This window comes from Lethenteron reissneri, chromosome 38 (assembly GCF_015708825.2).
Source record: "Lethenteron reissneri isolate LAM-NWPU_2019-01 chromosome 38, ASM1570882v1, whole genome shotgun sequence".
NCBI lineage: Eukaryota > Metazoa > Chordata > Hyperoartia > Petromyzontiformes > Petromyzontidae > Lethenteron > Lethenteron reissneri.
Genome location: NC_083816.1, coordinates 12,716,887 through 12,740,069, shown reverse-complemented (window position 1 = coordinate 12,740,069; position 23,183 = coordinate 12,716,887). Strand labels below are relative to the sequence as shown.

Below are 23,183 nucleotides of genomic sequence, written 5' to 3'. Positions count from 1 at the left end.
GTGGGGTGTTGACTGTTGTGTTAGCCGACTCTCTGTGCTGTATCGCATTATATTTTTAAGTTTACTAGGTTTGTTTTCTCTTTCATTTGTACCTGATGATGGTTGCTTGTGTTGCAATCGAAAGTCGTATGCTATATTTAATTGTTATTTTATTTCTACGTGACTTTACCGAAAGAACCAAGGAGTAAAGTACCGTGGTCAGGTATTCTACTGTGCGTTGCGTGTTGTCAGGAGTTATGAATAAAAGAAGAAGTAGTGAAGGCAGCAGCAGGAGGCGGAGGGGGCGGGGCCGCGGTTTGTCGAGGGGGAGGAGTCACGGCGCCGCCATTTTGAGTGGCGCGGCGGCAGCGGCGGCCTTGGGGCATGCGGCTCTAGACTCCGCGGAGAGCACGGGCACGGCGACACGTACATGTTCTTAACCATGTCTACGCAGCCGAAAAGGCAGCAACAGCAGCCGCCGAGTGCCAGGTCGGCCGTGCTCACCCCGCACGAGAATGAGATCATCTTCAACATGCTGGGCCGCAAGTGTCTGGTGAGTTGGTGATTAGGCCCGAGGCTTTTCCCCTCTTTCCTAGCCCCGTCGGCAGCCTTGGGACGAGAAGGCGCCCGCCGCGTCCGTGGGCCACCAGTGGGTGGTGCGGGATCGGCTGAAGGCTTTTTTCTGCTTTCCTCGCCCCAAGCGGCCACCCTGGAACGAGCCCCACTCGGGCAGCGCTGGTCGTACTTTGTTGTCGAGCGATGTTTGATTTTAGCTGCAAGGCGGCTTGTGTATTTAATAATTGTTATTCTTTACATTCGGCGTTGGTTGTGGCTCATTCAAAACGTGCACTGGTTCTCTTTGCCAAGTACCGGTGCGGATTTTAAACTCGCAACATTTCACTCCATAACACTGTTTTTAACTCGTTTTTAAAGGTAGATTTTTTTCAAATGTTAATGTACCTCAACATATTGTAAACTATCACATATTGAAGACTACTTACCATAACTGGATACAAGGAGTTGTTTTTCCCGTTAACAAGCTTCTGTTCCAGTGTTTTAATCTATTTTCATAATGTGGGGTGTATTTCGCAGTTAATGGAGAAAATTACGTTTCTGTTGACACTTGCATGGTATCAGTCGTAAATCTATCGGTGTAAACCACTTTGCGTGGATGGTGTAATTGCGGGACGAACATTCTGCACATGGGCGTTTTCTCGGCGTCAATGCATTTAAATTGTCTACAGTTTATGTCATTAAGAAACGTATATTTATAACGTTGATATATTCTTCATGTGTACAGTATTACAATGGGCGCAATTGTCAAAGACTTAACGAGATAAGAGCTCATGGTGTTGAGATGGGTTACCTTATAATAAAGGGCCAGTGAACCATACCTAAATATATTTCGTAACATCATTTTTGTTACTTTAATATAGGATGTGGGCTTTTAAATTAGCTTACCATGACATTCTAACTCAATAACTGAATACAATTCTAGTGGAAATTGTGATGGTGATTGAGTTAAATTGGTAAAGCTCGTTCAACATAGGCTTGGACAATTAACTAATTTGATAGACCTAGCGCAAGTCCATTACCAGATAAGTGCTGAGTCAGGCATTATGGCATTGTTATCAACACACCAGACTGATTGATTTCGGCTTTTAGAACCCGTCTCATTGGACTAAGTAGGCTGTGCACTGCAGTCAATGTGGGTTGAGAGTCTTCTGTACTGTATAGTTTTATTTTTACCAAATGTGACAAACATGCCGCCAAAATAAACAATGACCAATTAAAACATCTCGTTCCAAGTCCAGAGCGTGAGGATACTATATTGCTACTGAACCAATTTGCGTGTTTGTTTGATTCCCAGTCAAATGATCACATTGACAGCCAACCGATACATGTTCTCAATACTGTCGTAAGCCATTGCAGTGCCATAAGCTCTCCTCCCAAGTTTTAAACATTTCCAGGACCTGGAATTATAGCTCAAGTTAATATGGTCACCCTGTGGTATGTTTAATGGGTTTAAGTCGTAACTTTTCCTTCTGTTCACTACTAGGTGAATAATGAATTTTTTTTATGTAATTTGATTGAAAAGTGTCTTGTTAATGCTTTATTTTATTTCAAATGTGAATACTAATTGTCTAACTATAAGCTTTCTCTGATAATTGTTTTTGATACTACAACGTTGACATGCTTGTTGTCCAAGATACTATGTAGTTTTTTTTTTATTCCTGATGTAACTTTAATCGTCAATATTTAAATATGAGGCACAGTAGCTTTGCATGCAAATAACCACTCTACAAAATTGTTATAATAGCTTTGTAGGTGATGTAAAAATACCAGCCACATAATCTCTATTCCAGGATACAGTAAACAGGTATTGCATTCCTGTTTATATCGGTGTTGACTCATTTGTTGTTGATCAGAGGAGCCATATGCCTGAACGGTAACTAAAATAACAACATTGTTTGCTTTAAATTAAACTCGCCTAGAGGCACCATAAATGCAGGTGTCAGAAGGTACTGGATTAACTTTTAAACACGCAATACATATTTAGGCTAGTATTGTGATGATGTAACCAAGTCCCATTCTTATGATGAAATGTCAAGATGAAAATACAGTAGGACAGGTAAAGGCTGTTATGTAATGGCAGGATATACGTGCACAGCCCTAATTCTCCTGAAACTGCGGTCATAAAGTTTTTTTAACCATTCACCTTGTTGGTCAGTGTCGGTTGGTGGAAGCATGGAGCAAAGATGGAAGAGCATAGAAGAACATTACAACATTGGGTTTTGCCAAAACTGTTAACTGCTGCCCACCCGTAGTTACTGCAGCATATAACAATATGTGAGGCATCTTGTTAGAACAGGGAAAGACTGCCCAGGCTCAATTTGCTTAGCTTCAGAGATCTGACGAAATCGGTCGCATGCTCGTGATTTAGTTAATTTCATCGGTTGTACATATTTAGGCAAGTAACAACTGGGTCTTTCAAATTCTATACTACAAACACCTATATTCTTTCCATAACATACCACATAAGATCCACCCCAGCTTGCCACACTTAAGACATAGTGTGCACTCATTGCCAGTGAAAATGGAACTCATGAGCATTTACTTTGGTTTCTGATATGATGAGGATCGGGCTGGTACCACTGGATTGCACATATCTCTGGGTGGCAAGGTAGGCCAATCAGATACACGTTTAAGCACCACATTTCACACAAACAGAATGGTCGTCGTTGAGAAAATTCCATGATTAGCCCTTTGTTAAGATTCCATCTGCCTCCACAATTGACAGCATGATTACCACAAGGCTATGCTTACACGAGCATGTAATGTTTCAATGGCTAAGTTAATATAATGGCTTGCACCAATATTTTTTTATCGACATGCCTAGGTGCCAAGAATATCAATAAGCGTGTTGGTTTAAACTAACACTCTGATGCTACTATTGCATCTGCGTAATTTCTTTACTGCAATGAATGGCAAAAACTAGAAGAGTATTGAGTTGATTTGAATTGCTGTTCTTATGTCAAGGTGCCCATAACGATGAATATACTCTTAGCTGATTTTTGAAGCCCTTTCACGTGATCTTCTGTCTGGGAGGGAAATAATTCGTCATCATAAGCATGTGAAATTGGGTGACTAAGCAAGAGGAGGGATTTAATAAAGTAAAATTTTAATCTATGTATTCATAAAGGCACCATATTATAATTTTTGACATTTTAGATGGAATTATTTATTAGTTCACTTATACAATCATCACAAACTTATCTGCCACACTTATCTCACTTATGCTCATGAGTAGGGCTTGCGTTTATGTAAAGTGTCAAATGTCAATTGAATCCTATTGCTATCAAGTGCAAAATAAAACTTTGTAATCTCAGAAAACATGGCAACTTAGCCGTGAGTAATTCCTCTGACTATCGGGTGTACTCGTTCATCGACTCCTTTGCTGTGGCTGACCGCGTTTTGCCAGCGTGACACCATTGCTCACATGAGTGCACTATCTGTGTTGCTTTAGGGCAGGAATAACAAGCTGGACAAGTTCACAGTCACCTGTAAACTTGCCCAGCGTTAGGCGAAATGTGCGGTATCTGCGTCATGTAACAGCTTTTGTTTTAACATTTCATTTAATCATTTTTTACAACTAATTAAATAAAACATTGTGGAAAGATGATTCACCACATTGTGAAACAATCATCAATTTGTGAGTACCGCACTGGTTCTAAGGAATATATATATAGTACAGTTGATTCAGGCCTTGGAATAATTGTAAAATCCTTATTCAAGTCAGGTCAAATAGAGCCTTCTTTCTCGAATAACCTTGGGGTGGCAATGTTCAAATCGTTTGGTGCTAAGCAATGCAAACGCCAGGGGCCAGTTACTGCAAATGACACGCACTTTTTAATTCTCACATTGGTACATATTTCATTTAATCCAGTTGGATGAGTAAAGTCAACCCCCTAGCCAGGTGTTGAACGCTAAAACCTTCCAATTGTGTTTAACTACATTGTGTCTAACTACATTTCCAATCCACCTGATTGCATAAGTCTTAATTCACAGCCACTTTGGAATTGAATTACGTACAGTGTCTCATATGGTGGCTGCCTTTTTCTGTAAAGTTTTCACATATCTGACGGTTCCAGCCCTGCAGTTTTAGCATTACACCTCCACGAGAAATACCAACAACATAGAATGTTTGTATGTGTGAATGTGTCCACCAGAGAGTAAGTTCCTGCAAGGTGCAGTTTTCTCAGAGCTGCTCAGGTGAACTATTATGAAAGTCTTCATATAGCTGTGACCGAAACATCTTCCATTGGCGAAATGTAAATCCACACATGCCATATGGTTTTCTTCGATAAGAGATAGAAACTCCAACTCAACAGTATGCATGTAGAACTGAAATAAAATAACCAAGTGACTTACAAAAAATAGTAACTTAATTCTATTGCACATAAAAAGTAAACATTTCAAAAATATGGAGTTGTAAGTTTGTCAAGATATTGCAGAAAGGTAACTTCGCACTTTGTTGACTGCTTATTCAATTGTGAAATTTTGTGACTGTCAACCTTCACTCGGCTGAGTGGAGTGTCTTTTTTCAGGAGATCGTATTCCTCTTACGCCTTTTCCAACCCCTTTGCTCTTTGTGGACTCACTGGATGAATACTTTTGGAACCCACAATGTCTTCAGCTGCAGTTGAATTGACCATGTCAGGGTCAATTTATATGCATTATTTATTTGAAAGGCAGACCTCAGTTCCCATAGTTGGCTAGTGACAATGGAAAATATTGCCATTTAGATGATTATAATGTTCAAGTTTGGCGCTGCACTTATATAATGGCCTAATTTTGTGAATTATGTCACAAGCTACACCGAAGATCTTTAATAACTGAAAGTTAGGTTAAAAAAATATCACGACCAATGCTGTTGATTCCACCATGCCTCTCCCATCGATTCCATTATTCTGATAGATCCAGTAGTTGTTGCACAATTGGGACCCAAGCTTCAAGGTCTGCTTTTGCAGTATTCTTCTATCCGGGTTTATCTGTTTCCTGTAGACCCAAGGCTTTGTTTAATAGAACAAAATAAGGATCTTCCCATCAAGCATAGGGCTATGCTCATCTCAATTGGTGTTTCTGAACCAGTGGTGAAAATTCCCCATTACTTTGGTGGGGCCCAGTCTTACCATAGGTCAACCTTTTGGTAACTTTCTATGAAGTGATGGACAATTTCACCAGAAGTCTTGCACTCAGCTGTAGCCAATAATATTTAATTGTTCAGATAACACTTAATATAAGTTAAACCGTGGTGTAAAGTGGCTTCAATCCCTTTCAGGTTGTTTAGATTATGTGGCGATTCATGTCATTACCAGTTCGCATTCCAGATAAAAATGGTGTCCGGTTTGCACTGTGTAACCTCAAATATGTCACGGTTTGCAGTAGCTGTTAAGGAATGTTTTTAATTGAACACTTTGTGCCAATATCACAAACAATTCTGCATGTTTTTTGGTATGGCTATTTTTGTTAGGTTTGATTTTTGTTAATACATACTTTCCAATTATAAGCATTGCCTTGATCATGGTATGTGTAAATAATATAGCTAGACACTTTACGTCACAAGGTTGCGAGTTGAAATGCTCTGTCTTCTCAGGCCATCATCACTTTTATGCTGATAAAATTAGTACATCTTTGTGGTAATTAAGAAGGGTCATCCATTTGAGACTGGCCCCTTTCATTAGCATAAAATAGCAATGTGATGGCACAGTGTCAGTTGGACCCAACCTTTGAAATTATGGCATTTATACTTCAGGGTCTGTGCTGCCAATGGAGATGAGCACTGCCTACAGATTGCTAGAGCATGGAGAACATCTTTAACATGTCCACAGGTGTGTGGGAGCGTGGATGGTTCATGATGGTATTGACAGTTGACTTGCCATAGCGTCTGCTTGTTGAGGCCTGTCAGGTACACAATATACTGTCAGGAACATGAATTCAGATGTTCATCTGGTCACTGGCTTGGGGGGGGGGGGGCATAGGACAGGTAACCTTTGAATATTCCATTGTTTAAAGACAAATTTGTTGAACTAAACTTTTACGTGTTTCCGCATACGTGGTGCATGTAACCTTGGTGATTGTGCAAACTTTCCGCGTACTTGTGAAATGGGTATAGCAGTGTGCGTCTAGAGCACAGGAGTTGTTTCTCAGGTGTTTGTTCCTTTTTCCTCTTCTGATTCAGAACTTCGACTGAGTGGTTATCACCTACATACAGTTTCTGATGCAGCATTTTTTGTTTCTCAATGGCAGGCAATTTAAAATAGTAAATAGCAGCACGAGTTTGAAAAGGCTGTTTGTTGCCGTTCTAACTGACTATAATGCACCTTGTTTGTTTTAAAGGTCGTGATGACAGTAATGAAAGGGAGAATCTCATCGTTTTTACCAGTGCACAATGGCTAACTGTAGATTTTCTGAATATTATGAGACATGGGCACAATTTTTATCATTTACAGGAGAGCATGCGAATATCGTTGAAGTGAGTAGATATTTAATGAAACACAATGTCTCTTGGTATTTTGGTTAATTGGCCCTTTGTCTCGTGAGGGATTCAAATTCAAAATCTCATTATCAATGCATATTTTTATTATCCACTATTGTTATACTTTCTCTAAGTTATTGTCATTCACATCAAGGGATCCTGCATGCAACCAGATTTTCATAATTTTCTACACTGCCTGTAACAAAAAAACATTAATGTTATTACAGAATGACAGATAATTTAGATAGTTAATAAGCTAATAGCAATTGTTTCTATAGCTTTATTTTTAAATCCTTTATATTAAGTTCACTTGCTTGCGCGCTTACGACCGTGCAAATCTTTCGGTCGTTTTTTAACCCACTTCCCGTGATCCAATCGAGCTGACATTTTGCACACACTCGTTGTGTGTGACAATTTATTTTCGTGAATTTTTTTTTCCAAAATTTTGCACTTTTTAGGAAAAAATAAATTATATTTAATTACCAATTGTTTAATGGTGGCAGGCAATCATCTGACCTATAGGTGGCAGCCATCTCAAGCCAGAGGACTCTAGCCGCCACGCATATAAAGGATTTAGTGGAAAACTTTGTTTTTACGGGTTAATTTTTTACATTTACACTTGCAGATCCCTGTTATTGATTATGTACCATTATAATTTCCCTAGCACCATTCTACCAGTATTTCACTTAGTATTATACAGCTATATTTCAGTGTATACAATATATTGCGTTTTTAGTTATTACCGAGCCTTTTCGGTTTGTAATACCTGTACTAAACTAAATATATGGTGTAGAAATGTTTTGCTCCTTTGCAAAATTTCACGCAAATACATTGTAAAGTCAGTTTAGGTGCATTATATAGCAATTACAATGATAATGCATGTACCCTTATACACACGTTTTCTCATTGAAAATACAGTGAGAGAAAAAAGTATTTGATCCCCTGCTGATTTGTATGTTTGCCCACTGACAAACAAATGATCAGTCTATAATTTGAATGGTAGGTTTATTTGAACAGCGAGAGACAGAATAACAACAAAATCCAGAAAAACGCATGTGAAAAATGTTATAAATTGATTTGCATTTTAATGAGGGAAATAAGTATTTGACCCCTCTGCAAAACACGACTTAATACTTGGTGGAAAAACCCTTGTTGGCAATCACAGAGGTCAGATGTTTCTTGTAGTTGGCCACCAGGTTTGCACACATCTCAGGAGGGATTTTGTCCCACTCCTCTTTGCAGATCTTCTCCAAGTCATTAAGGTTTCGAGGCTGACGTTTGGCAACTCAAACCTTCAGCTCCCTCCACAGATCTTCTATGGGATTAAGGTCTGGAGACTGGCTAGGCCACTCCAGGACCTTAATGTGCTTCTTCTTGAGTCCACTCCTTTGTTGCCTTGGCCGTGTGTTTTGGGTCATTGTCATGCTGGAATACCCATCCACGACCCATTTTCAATGCCCTGGCTGAGGGAAGGAGGTTTTCACCCAAGATTTGACGGTACATGGCCCCGTCCATCGTCCCTTTGATGCGGTGAAGTTGTCCTGTCCCCTTAGCAGAAAAACACCCCCAAAGCATAATGTTTCCACCTCCATGTTTGACGGTGGGGATGGTGTTCTTGGGGTCATAGGCAGCATTCCTCCTCCAAACACGGCGAGTTGAGTTGATGCCAAAGAGCTCCATTTTGGTCTCATCTGACCACAACACTTTCACCCAGTTGTCCTCTGAATCATTCAGATGTTCATTGGCTAACTTCAGACGGGCATGTATATGTGCTTTTTTGAGCAGGGGGACCTTGCGGGCGCTGCAGGATTTCAGTCCTTCACAGCGTAGTGTGTTACCAACTGTTTTCTTGGTGACTATAGTCCCAGCTGCCTTGAGATCATTGACAAGATCCTCCCGTGTAGTTCTGGGCTGATTCCTCACCGTTCTCATGATCATTGCAACTCCACGAGGTGAGATCTTGCATGGAGCCCCAGGCCGAGGGAGATTGACAGTTCTTTTGTGTTTCTTCCATTTGCGAATAATCGCACCAACTGTTGTCACCTTCTCACCAAGCTGCTTGGCGATGGTCTTATAGCGTATTCCGGCCTTGTGCAGGTCTACAATCTTGTCCCTGACATCTTTGGAGAGCTCTTTGGTGTTGGCCATGGTGGAGAGTTTGGAATCTGATTGATTGATTGATTCTGTGAACAGGTGCCTTTTATACAGGTAGCGAGCTGATACTAGGAGCACACTCTTAAAGGGAGTGCTCCTAATCTCAGCTTGTTACCTGTATAAAAAAGACACCTGGGAGCCAGAAATCTTTCTGATTGAGAGGGGTCAAATACTTACTTCCCTCATTACATTGTAAATCAATTTATAACATTTTTGACATGTGTTTTTCTGAAATGTTTTGTTATTCTGTCTCTCACTGTTCAAATAAACCTACCATTAAAATTATAGACTGATCATTTCTTTGTCAGTGGGCAAACGTACAAAATCAGCAGGGGATCAAATACTTTTTTCCCTCACTGTAGGTAAATATATCACTGTCCTGGTCACAAAAGTAAAGTTTTTGGGGAATAATAGCCATTTTCTGTACTTTTGAGGCATAAGCAATTAGGAAATAACACTTACTACCCAGGAAAAAAAGATGTTTTTGTTACAGTGTCATGATTGAATTTATCGATCATGTTGGATTATGGCAACACATTGCTGTATTACAATAGCTATAACTTGTTATGTTAAAACGTATTAATGAAATAGCATCAGAAGTTACAACATCCAATTGATATTTATTTTTTCTTGGAGACCCTTACATGTAGGAAAGGCATGAGGAATACTAGGGGTTTAAAATTGGAATTACAATGACTTTAAACTGCAGCAGTTTTAAATAAAACCTGACAGGTTGAATCCATGATCAACAACGTTACCAGGGAGGGGCAATCCTTCCTACTTGGCATATAAAAGCCTTGCTGCTATCATCATGTTTGTCATTTAGCATTAGAGCTGCAATTTACTGTTTCCAATTAAGAACAGGCATGGGTGCTCAGTAATGATACCTAATAATGGACCATCCAGCCGGTGAGGAGGGTACTGTGTGATAGGTCACTCAACTCAAAATTGTAAAGTCATGACTTAATTTTACAGTTGGCGCTGGACTCAGCTTATCATCCCCCTGGGATCAATAAAATAATAACACGAGTACCACTTGAGTGAACACTGAGTAGAGAGAGCGGCCTCTCTTAGTCCGTACACTTTCACCCTTGAGCAACTTGCTTTGAACCCCCATTCACCTATTGTCAAATATTGATTTTCGTCCGATAATAAGTTAACTTACCAATGTTTCCTGTTTCCAGTTGCCAAGAATGGAGCCAATCATCCAAACGATGTGTTTGGACCAATTTACAATTTCGTGTGCCCTTTTTTCTTTACATAAGAGTGGAATTTGTCATTCTCTTTGCTCTGGTGTTGCTTGTAAGTTAATGCACAGTTTTCCCACTAAGAGTGCAGATTTACCATTGCCTATAGAACCTTCATTACAGAGGGTGGATGCAAAAGAAGATGAGGCAAAATGTTAATTATGTCCGAATAGAGCAGTTTCATAATAATTTACTACGCGTACTGTGATGATGAATACTAATCATCCTTGGCCGGTCTAGCTTCACTTGTGGCTGCACTTGACATAACCTGAAGCTAACCTCAAGCATGTTGTGTGTAACAAGCACACCTGGTTTGAATTACGATTTCTCACTCTGCACTGAGGTTTGGTGGTTGAGAGACATGTACAGTACTTACCATCCTGCCTGTGCTGTGCAGTACTGTATACCTTTTAAAGTGTATCCTATCGGATTTTGTTATCCATATACTAACGTCCTAAATATAATTTACCTTACGTCCGTGATCTCAAATTGGATTATTTGCCAATCATATTCAATCATTCATTATCAAATTCTGCCAAAACTTAATTTCTTTGAGAATTTCAGCAAGACACTATGCATATATTCTCTTACAGCAATTGAGCCAGAGTAATTGTTCTTTGAAACTATTGCAAACAATAACACTTATAAATGTAAACAAAAACGGTATAAAATTGTGGCACCTGCGAAATTCAAGGTGTTACGAAATTCATGTTTATGCATTTAAAGTTAAAAAGGCTGCCCATGCCTCCTGTGCGATATATACAATTGTGGAAGCTGCTTTCCTGTTGTTTTTAATAACCCACACAAGTTGTTTCATTGTGTAGACTGTACAAGGAGGAACGTGAACATGTGGATTTGCGGGAAGTGCCGCCCAGGTGGCAAACACCATGCTTTGTACACTTCAGTAGATTGTATTATTATTATACTAGACGTCATTGCTTTTATTTAACATGGGAGTTGAAGGTAAAGAAAATTATCTTATTTTGATTTTATACACATGGGACAAATTAATATTTAAATATTGCACGCGAAACAATGCACCCTCTTGATTCAATTAATGACCTGGAGTCATGGTCATTTGATTAAATAATTTGTTATTTTGGTCTTAGTTTCATGTGGTCTGGTTCTGTCTAGTTCTATCAACTTAAGTTATATTTGTTTATTTTATATCATAAATAGATTTTTACATTTATAATTCTATGCAGGTATCTGGACCATTTGATATTGATTTTAATCGATGAGGCATAAAAATGCATGTCATTTAGATAGGGTATATTGTTATCTGTACAGTATATGTAATGAGAAGCCATTGCTCCATTGCATATGTGCCCAGCTTATAGTGGTATGCTTTCCCCTAAGTGGATGAATTGTACTGTGTAATTATTCTTTGAGTTGCAGTGGTGTCTCTTGAATTGTTCAAGAAAGCATTAAAGGCGAAAACGTAATGTGCAGACTGCCATCTGCCACAATCCTGGAATGAAATCGTGTTGGGCACGTTTAGTAGTGTAACGTGTTAGCCGTGGTACCCAATTAAATGAATTGTGTACGTGTTTGTACCTTTGTGTGCCTTCATGCATTTGCATAGATATTTACAGATTTGTATATATACTTTAAACTTTTAAATAGTGTAATCCAACATGACATGTTTACCAGTAAAATTTGTAATATATATTTTTAAATACATTATAAAGGGCTTGTTGCGTCATGAAAATGAAATAGAGTACAAGGGGGTACCCGATATACGTTAGGGACCGGAAAGTTGCGAGTTATAACGAAACGATGTGTAACGGGGACTTCCCCCCATATGAATACATGTTAATGGGGGAGACGAGGCCACCGTAAGAGTGTAAACTTTGCCTCAGCGACGCAAAGCGGGCCAATTTCTCCTAAAGGAACAATGGAATAAGGTAGGGATGGGGATTGTAACTTAGGGAAATTTGTGTTTCATACCTGGCAACCAAAATATGTACTTTACATGTACATAAAACAGGTACTGTACTATACTGTACAACACAATGTACACATATAACTAATTCCGAGTTCAAGAACATTTAAACAACATTTATATTTCTCAAACGCTTAATTGAAAGCCATTTTTACGTGCATTTCGAAGCAGCCCCTGTGCACTTGAAAAGTTTTCTTTTTTTAAATAGAAAACGTATTTGGGACATTTTTTAAGCAATGGCTCAAACAAAAACTATTTTAGGTGTAAAAAAAGCACGTCATTTTTAACAGCATTTTTTAAAGATTGTACCTTAACCTATGATTTGTATGATCTTACCTTGAGGAGTGGATGAGTTAGTATATACACAAGAGAATACGATGGGACTGAGAAGATGGTGGTGCATGTCCGAGTTGTACACTACACCCCCCCTCCCCGCTTTCAACCGAGTTCAACTGAGCTGAGTCGAAAATAATAATCGTCACTGGTGTTGGCCGTGAGTGGGCTCGTAGCTACGCACTCACGCACAATGTTTTTTAACTCGCCTCAGCGGAACCAAGTCAAAAGCGACCGTATATGCAGGGAAATGTTATGTTGTGTTCCTCAAAAAATCGGCTACATGAGTGTGAAACAATGTACATCGAGATGACGTATGTTGGAGACTCCCTGTATGTTACTACGTGTGAAAAAATTGTCATCTGTAATACTATAGGTTGGTTTGACAGTTGAACATTGTCACTACAATTTGATGATGTGTTTATGCGATGAAAAATGGCTGGGATCGAGTTTTACACGACAGGACATTCTCAATTTAATTTGTTTTTAGGGTTCATTTGTGATATTTTGGCCAAATATATCCACTGACTCCTCCACAACTTGGTCTGGATCTCATGAGCTGAAAAGCCTCAACCTGTTGACACTGCATGTGAATGAATCCTGAGCCAGGACCCCAAATCCTTGGTAATGTGTAGAAACATGTCCTAGTGGAGTGCCCACTCCTGCTCTGTTCAGCCATTCTGCCCTGGTGTTTAGGACCCTCAGGATATATAAATATATAAATGTGCCTGTCTGAATTGTAGGCCACATTGGCTTCCACCCAGGAAATCAGATGCCTGGTCTCATACATGAGATGGCTACTCTGGGATAACCCTGGCAATTGACTCTGAATCCTGCTATGGGGAGGAGGGCCAACAGCAGAACCAAGGCATGAGCCCTGATGGTCGCATGCTCCAGAGCCAGCATCTTTGTAAGTGCCGTGAGCGGTACCCTTTGTTGAGGTCCCCTGTGCGGGACCGACCCGAAGTGGAGGCTTGTGGTAAAGACATTCTTCCATCTCGGCCTTTCCACTGGGTACTTTTCTATTGCTGCAAATGCTATTTAGTGGCTTATACATTTCACCTTTTAGACTTGCAGCTATCCACATTGCAAATGGAAAGTAAAGTGTGTACTTTATTCTGCTCCACGTGTTTTCCAACCACAATGTTTCAACAGTCAAATGGAAATTTCAGCTGTGAAATTTGCATTTTCTATTTAACTTGTGATCTATCCTAGTACTGCATGCAAAATGTCTGACATGGTCACACGACGTTCAAATGTCTACAGCTGTGGCTTAATGGCCTACATTTAATGTGTTATAATGGTGGTACATGGTTAGAGTAATTATTCTGAAACTTTCAGAATCCAAGGCCACTAGCCAACGATATTTCAAAATATAATAATGCTTTGTTTTTACTCGACTGCATTGTAGTCTCGACTAATTGTGGATATGCTCAAATTTAATACAAACACTGCTGAGGGCCTCACCAAACCATTGCAATCGCTCATGGTCCCGCGTCGTACAAATCCACCGAGCACCTGTACGCGAGCTCATTTCAACGCTCCATCTCTAAACATCTCTAGAATGCTTTCCAATCCTTGACCATTGGCTGCCATCCTTTCAAGTGTTTTACTGCGCCTTTGTGATAGCATTGCCTTCTAAACATGGTAAAAATACTAAGTATATAAATAATTTTAGGTCTTGCATGCAGTGCAGTGTACTTTTGCATCACCTTTCCCTGTGTATGTGTGTGTGTGCGTTGTGTCCGTGTGCATCTGCAGAGCATGGCGACGGCGGTGGTGCAGGTCTTCTTTTCGGAGAATGGGGTGTGGCAGAAGAGGCACTGCGGGGTGGCCTGCTTTGTCAAGGACAACCCCAGGAGGTCCTATTTCATCCGTGTGTATGAAATGAGGGTGAGTACTTGTCATTTTGGTGGTCTAGGTGTCTCTTGCAAATTAAACTATTCTGGTCTCTTGAGTTCTGTATGTGATGTGATGAAATTAGCACACCCCCCACAAGTGAACACCTATTTAAGGCCCAGGATTGGAAGTAACTTTCACTACAGGAGTTTAATGCTACAAATAGTTTATTGATGTTTGTAAGTACCAGGGGAATATCGTGCCTAATTATAAAATTTTGTCGATAGCTCTTCAACATACCGGTGTGTTGAAGCAATACAAATGTCCATGTTTGTACACGTGGCAACTTGATTTATTTGGCTGTGTCGGGTGGAGAAGAGTGTACAGTACATTGGCATTGTGCTTGCGCAATGTTCCCCAAATATGTATTATGAATGATAACATTGGTCGTGAAAACTTACGTGTTAAATTTGCTTTAAAAAAATCTGATTTAAATTTAACTTGATTTGAAGCTTTCGTGACTGCAGGAATTACTCTTTGGTTCTTTCGGTAAAGTTACGTAGAAAGAAAATAAATTAAATAATAGAATACAATGTTTCAATTGCAACACAAGCAATTGTCATCAGGTAGAAAACAAACCTAGTAAACTTAGAAATATAATAATAATAATAGTACAATTTGTAACGCGCGCAAATTTGCAGACGTAGTGGCCGCAACTCAGAGGCGCGGAGCCAAGCTCAGAGTCGCTCAAAAGCATGATTGTAGAGGTGAGTTTTTAAGTGTCTCTTGAAGGAGGCGATTGAGGTGATGCTGCGAATGTGCAGAGGGATATCGTTCCAGACTGTTGGGGCTGCCACCGAGAAGCGGCGCGTAGACATGACCATCCTGGATCTTGGTATCAAGAGGAGGTCGTGAGTCGCGCTGCGCAGGCATCTGCCGTGTGCTGAGCTGCAAGTTGTCAGTAATGAAGAAAGATACGGCGGGCAGGCGGATATGAAGGCATTGTGGCAGAGGCAGGCGGTCTTGTATGTGACCCTACTGGCAATGGGGAGCCAGTTGAGAGCGCGGAGACGAGCTAGTGAGTCGAGGCGGGGATGAGTGTGGGCAATGACGATGCGTGCTAGGTTATTTTGTAGTCTTTGAAGCTTCCTTAGGTTGCCAGCGGAGGTCCGGACAAGGACGGAGTTACAATAGTCAAGGCGAGACCCAACTATGCAACATGCCAAAGTGTTGGCAATTTCAGTAGAGATGAGAGGACGTATGTGTCTAAGAGCCTTCAGGTGAAAGTTACATGAGCTGATGATATGGTTGGTTTGACGGTCGAAGGATAAAGTTGAATCTAGGATGACACCGAGGTAGCTGAAGTGGTTGGTGAACTTGATGCTATGACCGAAGATGTGTATGTGTGTGGGGAGTGCTGCTGAATTGAGACGTTGCTTGGTACCTAACATGATGGCCACTGACTTTTTCGGATTAAGGGCTAGGTTGTGTGCAGTGAACCATTGTTGCACGGCGGTGGTACATTCCGAGAGCCTCTCGAATCCAGATGCATTGCTAGAATCGATGGCGGTGAATAGAATCGTGTCATCCGCGTATGAGTGATGCTTAACACCGAAGCTTGCAATGAGTCGGCCGATCGGGGAAGTGTAGGCTGTGAAGAGCAGGGGACCTAGAACAGAGCCCTGGGGAACCCCGCATAATGCTCTTGTTTCAGGCGATGTGGACATGCCCACCCTGACTGAGGATTGCCGGTCAGAAAGGTACGAAGCTATCCACTTGAGTGCTGAGCCGCATATACCGAAGTCGGATTTCAGGAGGGAAGTAAGGAGCGAATGGTTGATGGTGTCGAAGGCTGACGAAATGTCCAGACTTACAAGTGCAACAGTTGAGCCGGAATCAACGATCGTTAAAATGTCATCGAGCACCCTGGTGAGTGCTGTTTCTGTGGAATAGTTTTGACGGTAAGCTGACTGGAAGTTGCAGTAGTTTGCGGAGGAGGTGACGTGTGGTTGTAGCTGGGCGAGGGCTAGTCGTTCAAGGAGTTTAGAGAGGTTCGAGAGGTTAGTGATGGGACGATAACTAGATGGGTCATCCGGATCTAGATTTGGTTTCTTTAACAAGGGAGAAACCAGGCCAGATTTGAGGTTGGACGGAAAACACCCCGAAGAGAAGGAGGCATTTGCGATGTTCCTGATCATGATGGCGAGTTCCGGAGCACATTGCTTGAACAAGGAACCTGGGAGCACGTCGAGTGGAGATGACTTCAAAGGAAGTGATTCAATTAAAGCGAAAACGTCTTTTGTAGACACAGGCTTTAGCATAGTTAGAAGAGTGTCTGGGTTAGTGCTTACAATTTTAGGTACCATGAGCGGGGTACAATGGTGCAATGTGTCAGTAGACGTGCACGAGTTTGCGACGGCGATTAGCTTGTTGTTGAAGTAAGTATTAAAAGAGGTGGCAAGTTTCAGTGAGGCAAGGGGATCGCTATGGTGAGGGACCATGGTGCTACCAGGATGGAGAAGATCTTTGAGAGTTTTCCATAGAATGCGCGGGTTTCCGGTTGCTTTTTTGATGCGTTCCTCAATGTGGGAGGAACGTGAGACAAGGATCAGTTTGTTAGTTTTCCTGCAGGCGACTCTGTAAGCAAGTCGATCAGCAGGTAGACCACTGCGGGATGCGATACGTTCAAGACGCCTCCAAATAATGCAATACAACACAGTCTATATGTGTGTCTCTCTGTGTGTCCGTGTTTTCTCTCTCTGCTTGTGTGTCTCCATGTCTGTGTTTTGTCTCTCTCAAATTTAGCAATCTTTGGAAGAACGTAATCAACCAGGTAGGGTGTTGACTGTTGTGTTAGCCGACTCTCTATGTTGTATTGCATTACAATTCTAAGTTTACTAGGTTTGTTTTCTACCTCATGACAAATGCTTGTGTTGCAATCGAAACGTCGTATTCTATTATTTCATTTAATACATTTAACTCTTTCCAAGAACCCATTTCTTTTTATTCACTGCAGGAAATTCCCTTCCTGCACATCTTGCTCTTTCATCTGAACCTGCTTCTGGAATATGGGGTGACATTTTATGCATATTGATGTGTAGCTCGTTAAAACTAGCTATTCATAACATTCATTTCAGGCATTCATGCAGAGTCTTTGATTATTTAGTCTTAGCCTCCAATTGCTTGTTATTTGTCTGGTTTGTATATGGTATGAGCATCATTTTATAAAACGAGCAGAGCTCAAAGTCTGAATTAATGACTCCATAATTAAACATCACACTTAACATAAAGCAGTTGCACTGGCATAGCACTGTGTTCTGTTGTTTGCCTGCATCAAAGATGACATTTTCAGGTGTGAATTTTACACAGTAAAATTGTTTACTTCCCCAATGTAAATACTTATATCCAAGTGGTGCTTTGGTTAGATTTCAATGTTTCAAATGCAAAACCTGGTTTAGAGTCAACCCAGCAAGTTTATAAAATCAGTACCACGTTTTGAGAACTCAACCGAGTTGTGGCACTGTTCTGGACCAGCACTGAAGATGACATTTGATATCTGTTTATTTAAATATTATGTGGATCACGTTGTTAGTCCCAGACCATATTAAACGTTCCATTTGGAAAAAGTTAAATATATGTACTTGGTTCTTTGAAGGAGCAAGAAAATCAATTGGTTCATTCCCATAAGTTGTGTGGCTTACCTTATTCCAGAAGTGACTTATAATTCACAGCCACGACTGTCATTCCTTACTCTGTGCCATTTTTATTTATATTGGTAATCATTAGAGCTGTCTTTAATTGTATAGAGATCATCCCATGCAGATTATTTAATCTTATAAATGCATCGCTGCCTTCTAAATGCATGCATTTTTACATAAAATTGGCATATACATTTTTGTATGTCCAGTAGGTCACATTTCCTTGGAAGGAAATATGTATTTGCTTCTGGATTTTCAAACGTAAAAAATGGCACCAAAATAGTTAATTGGAAACCAAGTAATGGTTACCCAACCTTAAAATCATGATGTAAAAAGTCTTATGTTATATAAGTCTAGTACTTAAAACATGCTCTCACCTACTTGAGTAAATGGGTTGGATTGAAACAATGATTGCAAAAGGCTAAATAAGAACTCATAGGCCATTCAGGAATGTGGCTTTCAGCCTGACAAGGAAGAGAAAACTAACACACCCTAACTTATGGGCGTCCAGAGTGCTATAAGTGTCGGTACATGCTTGTAGCATTCAACCATTCATACCCACAAAGCAATACCAGACTTGTTCTGCAACTGCATATTTATCCGCATGCCCTGAGGTTTAGCCAACTGCACTTTACGGGTGTCTAATTAGCCATGGATATTTCTATGCCTTTGTGGTTTTTTTCTTTTGAGCCTTAAGTAGTAGCTTTTGATAAGCTCTGCTGTCAGTCAGTGGAGACTGCATTGCGCAACTGAGACTGCAACATCCATGATTAGGACTATTCTGCTAAAATGTCTTGCCGCTTGTGATTTTCCACTTCATTCCACTCCCCTACTATACTGGTGCACATCCGATCATTTGTAATCTAGTAGTACAATAAAGTTGCTTTAATGTTATATTATATGTAGCTCTAATATAATTTCTCCCATTGGAAGAATTTAAAATCGTAAAACTCTGTGCCCCTGGGTAGTTGGAGAGCTCTTGCTCATAAATACGAGGCAACATAAAAACATTTTTCTGCTGATGAGATTGAGGGCCAGCACTTGTGCAGTGTGTAAAGTGCTGTTGAAAAATATAGAAACGGAATTTGCTGATGGGCCAACATGTTATTATATTTTTATTCTTAGGTTTTTTCGGTAAAGTCACGTAGGTAAATTTTTTTAAATTAAATTAATAAAGATTCCTATTTGAAACCTGATTCCCACCACCACCCATCTCAAAATAATTATCTCATCAAAACGCTATACCACAGAGCTCATGGCATTTCTGACCAACACCACCTGGCCAGTGAATTAAGACATGTACATCGGGCCCTCAGGATGAACGGATACTCTGACCGCACCATCCGCCAAGCTGTTTCTCCCACCACACAGAAACAGCCACATGAAACTCCGATCAAAACTATCACGTTGCCATACATAGCAGGCGTGACCAAAAAGATCTCCAAAATTCTAAACAAACATAAGATCCAAGTCCGATTCAGTACTGTACATAAAATCCGTGATCTAATTCCAACTGTGAAAGATGTCATTCCTGACTTGGAGTCTACAAACTCAGTTGCAGTTGTGGTGATTGCGACATTGGATGAAACGAAACGTCATCTCTCTGAGCGTGTCCGTGAGCACAAGTCAGATCTGAAACACGGCAAAACTGATTCTTCCGCCGTTGCCGATCATTGCTACAATGCCGTGGGCTCACATGAAATTGTCTTTTCCGAGACCAAGGTGCTCTGCAAACCTCCTGGCTACCATCAAAGGTTTGTACACGAAGCCATCCAAATATACAAACAGACATAATTTCAACCGTGATGATGGGCACAAACTTAGTAATCATTGGAAAGATGTTATTAACCATGCAAAAAAGATTTAACTACACATATGTGGACCATCTTATTTGACAGGCACTATTCTTCATTTACCGTATAGTTTCTCCTTTTTGCACACACTGGTTTTCTTACTTTAAGTTTTACCACACATTTGGCAAATCTAGAATTAATCCCAGCAACGTAGCAAAGTGCTGTTTCATCTACATAACAAAGGCTCAGTCCCATTCACAGCAGCTGCACCTTTACATCAGCCGCACCTTAACAACTCTTAGAACCTCCCAGTTCAACCAGTCTACACAACAAAGACTCATTCCTAGCAGTGGTTTCAGCCACACCACCTCTACATAACAAAAGGCTCAGTCCCATTTACACGCACCTTTACATCAGCCGCACCTTAACAACTCTTGGAACCTCCGAGTTCAACCAGTCTACACAACAAAGGCTCATTCCTAGCAGCGTGCTTCAGCCGCACCGAACCTCACAATAATAATATCCAGGGGCCTATCTTGGCTCCTCCCACCCTCAACCAGTATATATACAAGGACTGTTTTCTTGGAATTTCTCTTACTTGATACAGCTATTGTGCTGTGACGGTTCCACCTGAAGACGGAAGCTTGTGTTGCCGCCGAAACGTTGTGATTTTTTTTTATTAATTTTAATTTTTTACCTACGTGACTTTACCGAAAAACCTAAGAATATGAATCCTTGCAGTCGCGAAAGCTTCAAATCTAGAATGTTATTATATTCCTACTTGACGGACATTTTTATTTTTATTATTTCATTAACTGAAGTCTACCACGACAGCACAACACATTTTGTAGCAATAATCGCCATCGCCAATTTTTCCATCTCCAAACACTAAAGTAACTGTCGGACTCGCTGCAGTGATGCTGTAATACAAAGTACGGCAGTCACCCCACAGTAATTTTAAAGGATTTTTTCCTTTACAAGAAAACTTCAAACTCACTTTCGACCACGTGGTCCACGGAGTTTACAACAAGAGCCCTGTCTTTTTTGTTTCTCAAACCAAACTAGAATTAACCAGTGTGCTTTCTGTAGCAATGGCATGTTTAATTAACCAGTGTGCTTTGTGCAGCAATGGCATGTCTTATGTCAATTGTATGGAAACCGTATTTTTTAATGTTCTAAGAAACCTTATTGAGCAATTTCAGGTAACCTAGTTAAAGGTCGTTTTTTCCAAAACATTGGGCAATTTCTCTTTGTCCAGTAGTGTTTAACTCCATTGTGTATTGATTTCAAAAATGTTATGCATCCTGTGTGCTTGTGTGTGCCTCGTATATTTGACTTGAACAGTCCGTTTATCAAGCTTTTGTATAGCTGTCTGCACCTACCGCTTGGTACATTTGCATAGTGGTCCAATGAAAACGTCTCTACAAAATTTACATTTGTCATGCGTATCCTATTGTGTTCTGTAATATTTGGGGATTGAGTGTAGGTACCTTAATGGCAAGATAGTGTAAGGAATTACAATTTATAAAAAAATGTTACAGAAAAGCATTTTTTTAAAGTTTGTATTAGGAGCTTGATGTTGATGGGGGCAGGGGTGCAGGATGGATGAGGGTGACTTACCCAGACAGGCATTGGAGTCGCACTAAAAGGTCTGCGAGCAATGGGAAGACCTGAATTCATGGAACAGTGCTGTGAGGGCCGACCTAGGAGGGTGGATGTGAACTGCAACAGCTGCAGGGCCTGGTAGAGTTGAGAGCTGGGGAGGTTTGGTGACCCGGGTGCTGCTGCAAGGTCCACTTTCTGCCCCGCCTCCTCCCCCCCCCTTCTCTCTCTCCCCCCCCCCCCTACTGCCGAGGCCTATATAACCTCGTGCTACGGCAGATCTATCGCCTACTTCAGCAGTTGTGATCTATTATTTTTCTACCTACGGGACTTTACCGAAAAAACCAAAGAGTAAGGTTTGGTGGCTGCAACTCATTGGCCATGATGAACTCTTTATTTAGATTTTCAGTAATATTTTTTCTTCCATTCCTAATTTCTCCAGTTAAATTATTCTTATTTCCCTGTACTCCCCATTTAGCACGGTTGGCTACATATGGTGTGAAAGAAGTACAACATATTTACACATTTCTTAACTGTCGTGACATACCTGTTATTAACAAATAGTTAATGATGTAATTTTCCCCCCTTTTGATTGAGCAATATGTATTTGCCATGTTCTGTAATTTCAAAAAGCGCTCCTAATAAATGAAGAGACACCCTTCAAAAAGTTGTTTTTACCATGATAAATAAGTGGATAATATATCTCCATGTATTTGTCCCTCAACATTAAGAATATAATTATTTTTTACACTTTCCATCAACCACGTGGCCTTCTGAGAGTGCATAATTTGAGTAATATTGGTACAATGCAAGCTGTGGACCGGTGTCAACATACTGTCTCGCCTTGTGTGACTTTATTGTAATTTTCATACATTATTAGAAGGCCTACCAGTGTGGCATGTTCTAATCACACCCATCAAAAAAACCCACTTGTTTGCATTTTACAATCTCTTTGGTGATGCAAATTTAGACTTTCATTTTTATTATACACACTTAAAAAATAGTGGCCCCCAGGCGGCAGCAGGACCCACAGTAAATGGCAGCATGCATAAAGGTCTCTAGCAATGCTGTGAATGTAGAAGAACGCTCAGCAGCCCAGCTATGCTCGGAATGTAACTACCTCATTGAGACAACTGTCCTGTCTCCAAAACCGGCTTCTAAAGAATGTGTCAAGAATGTGTTGCATGCTTTAAGAGGAAGCTGTTCGTAGTGTATATGCCACCATGAGACCAGTTAATAATCTCTTGTTCACATACTGATATTCGTTTACTTGGGGCCAACGTTTCTCCTCCCTTATGGACGTCACAACACCTAATTTATGCATGCATTTTAAACAGTGCAGACATTGGTTGTACTTGCAGCTTATAAGTGGTTAACAGTTACACTAACTTGCAACCCTATATACAAAGCAGTAAGGAAGAACGCAGGTAGAATACATGAGTTAATAGGGATCAACTTGAGAGGGTCTATGAAAGGCTAACATTTTTGTATTGAGAGGGCTTATAAAATAGGGTCTACACTGGTAGATCTACGCTTATACTTCAGGTTAGTTAT

The 23,183-nt window shown here is 40.5% G+C and overlaps 1 protein-coding gene across 1 annotated transcript in view; it reads left to right on the top strand.

Moving 5' to 3' along the window:
- Window positions 1-323: 323 nt before the first annotated feature.
- The window catches only part of LOC133351721 (actin nucleation-promoting factor WASL-like), a 40,433-nt gene continuing 17,573 nt past the window's right edge, over window positions 324-23,183 (top strand). Inside the window, 2 exon segments of the mRNA XM_061567149.1 lie at window positions 324-532; window positions 14,459-14,590. Coding sequence (XP_061423133.1) covers window positions 410-532; window positions 14,459-14,590 — 255 coding nt within the window. The 5' untranslated portion in view covers window positions 324-409.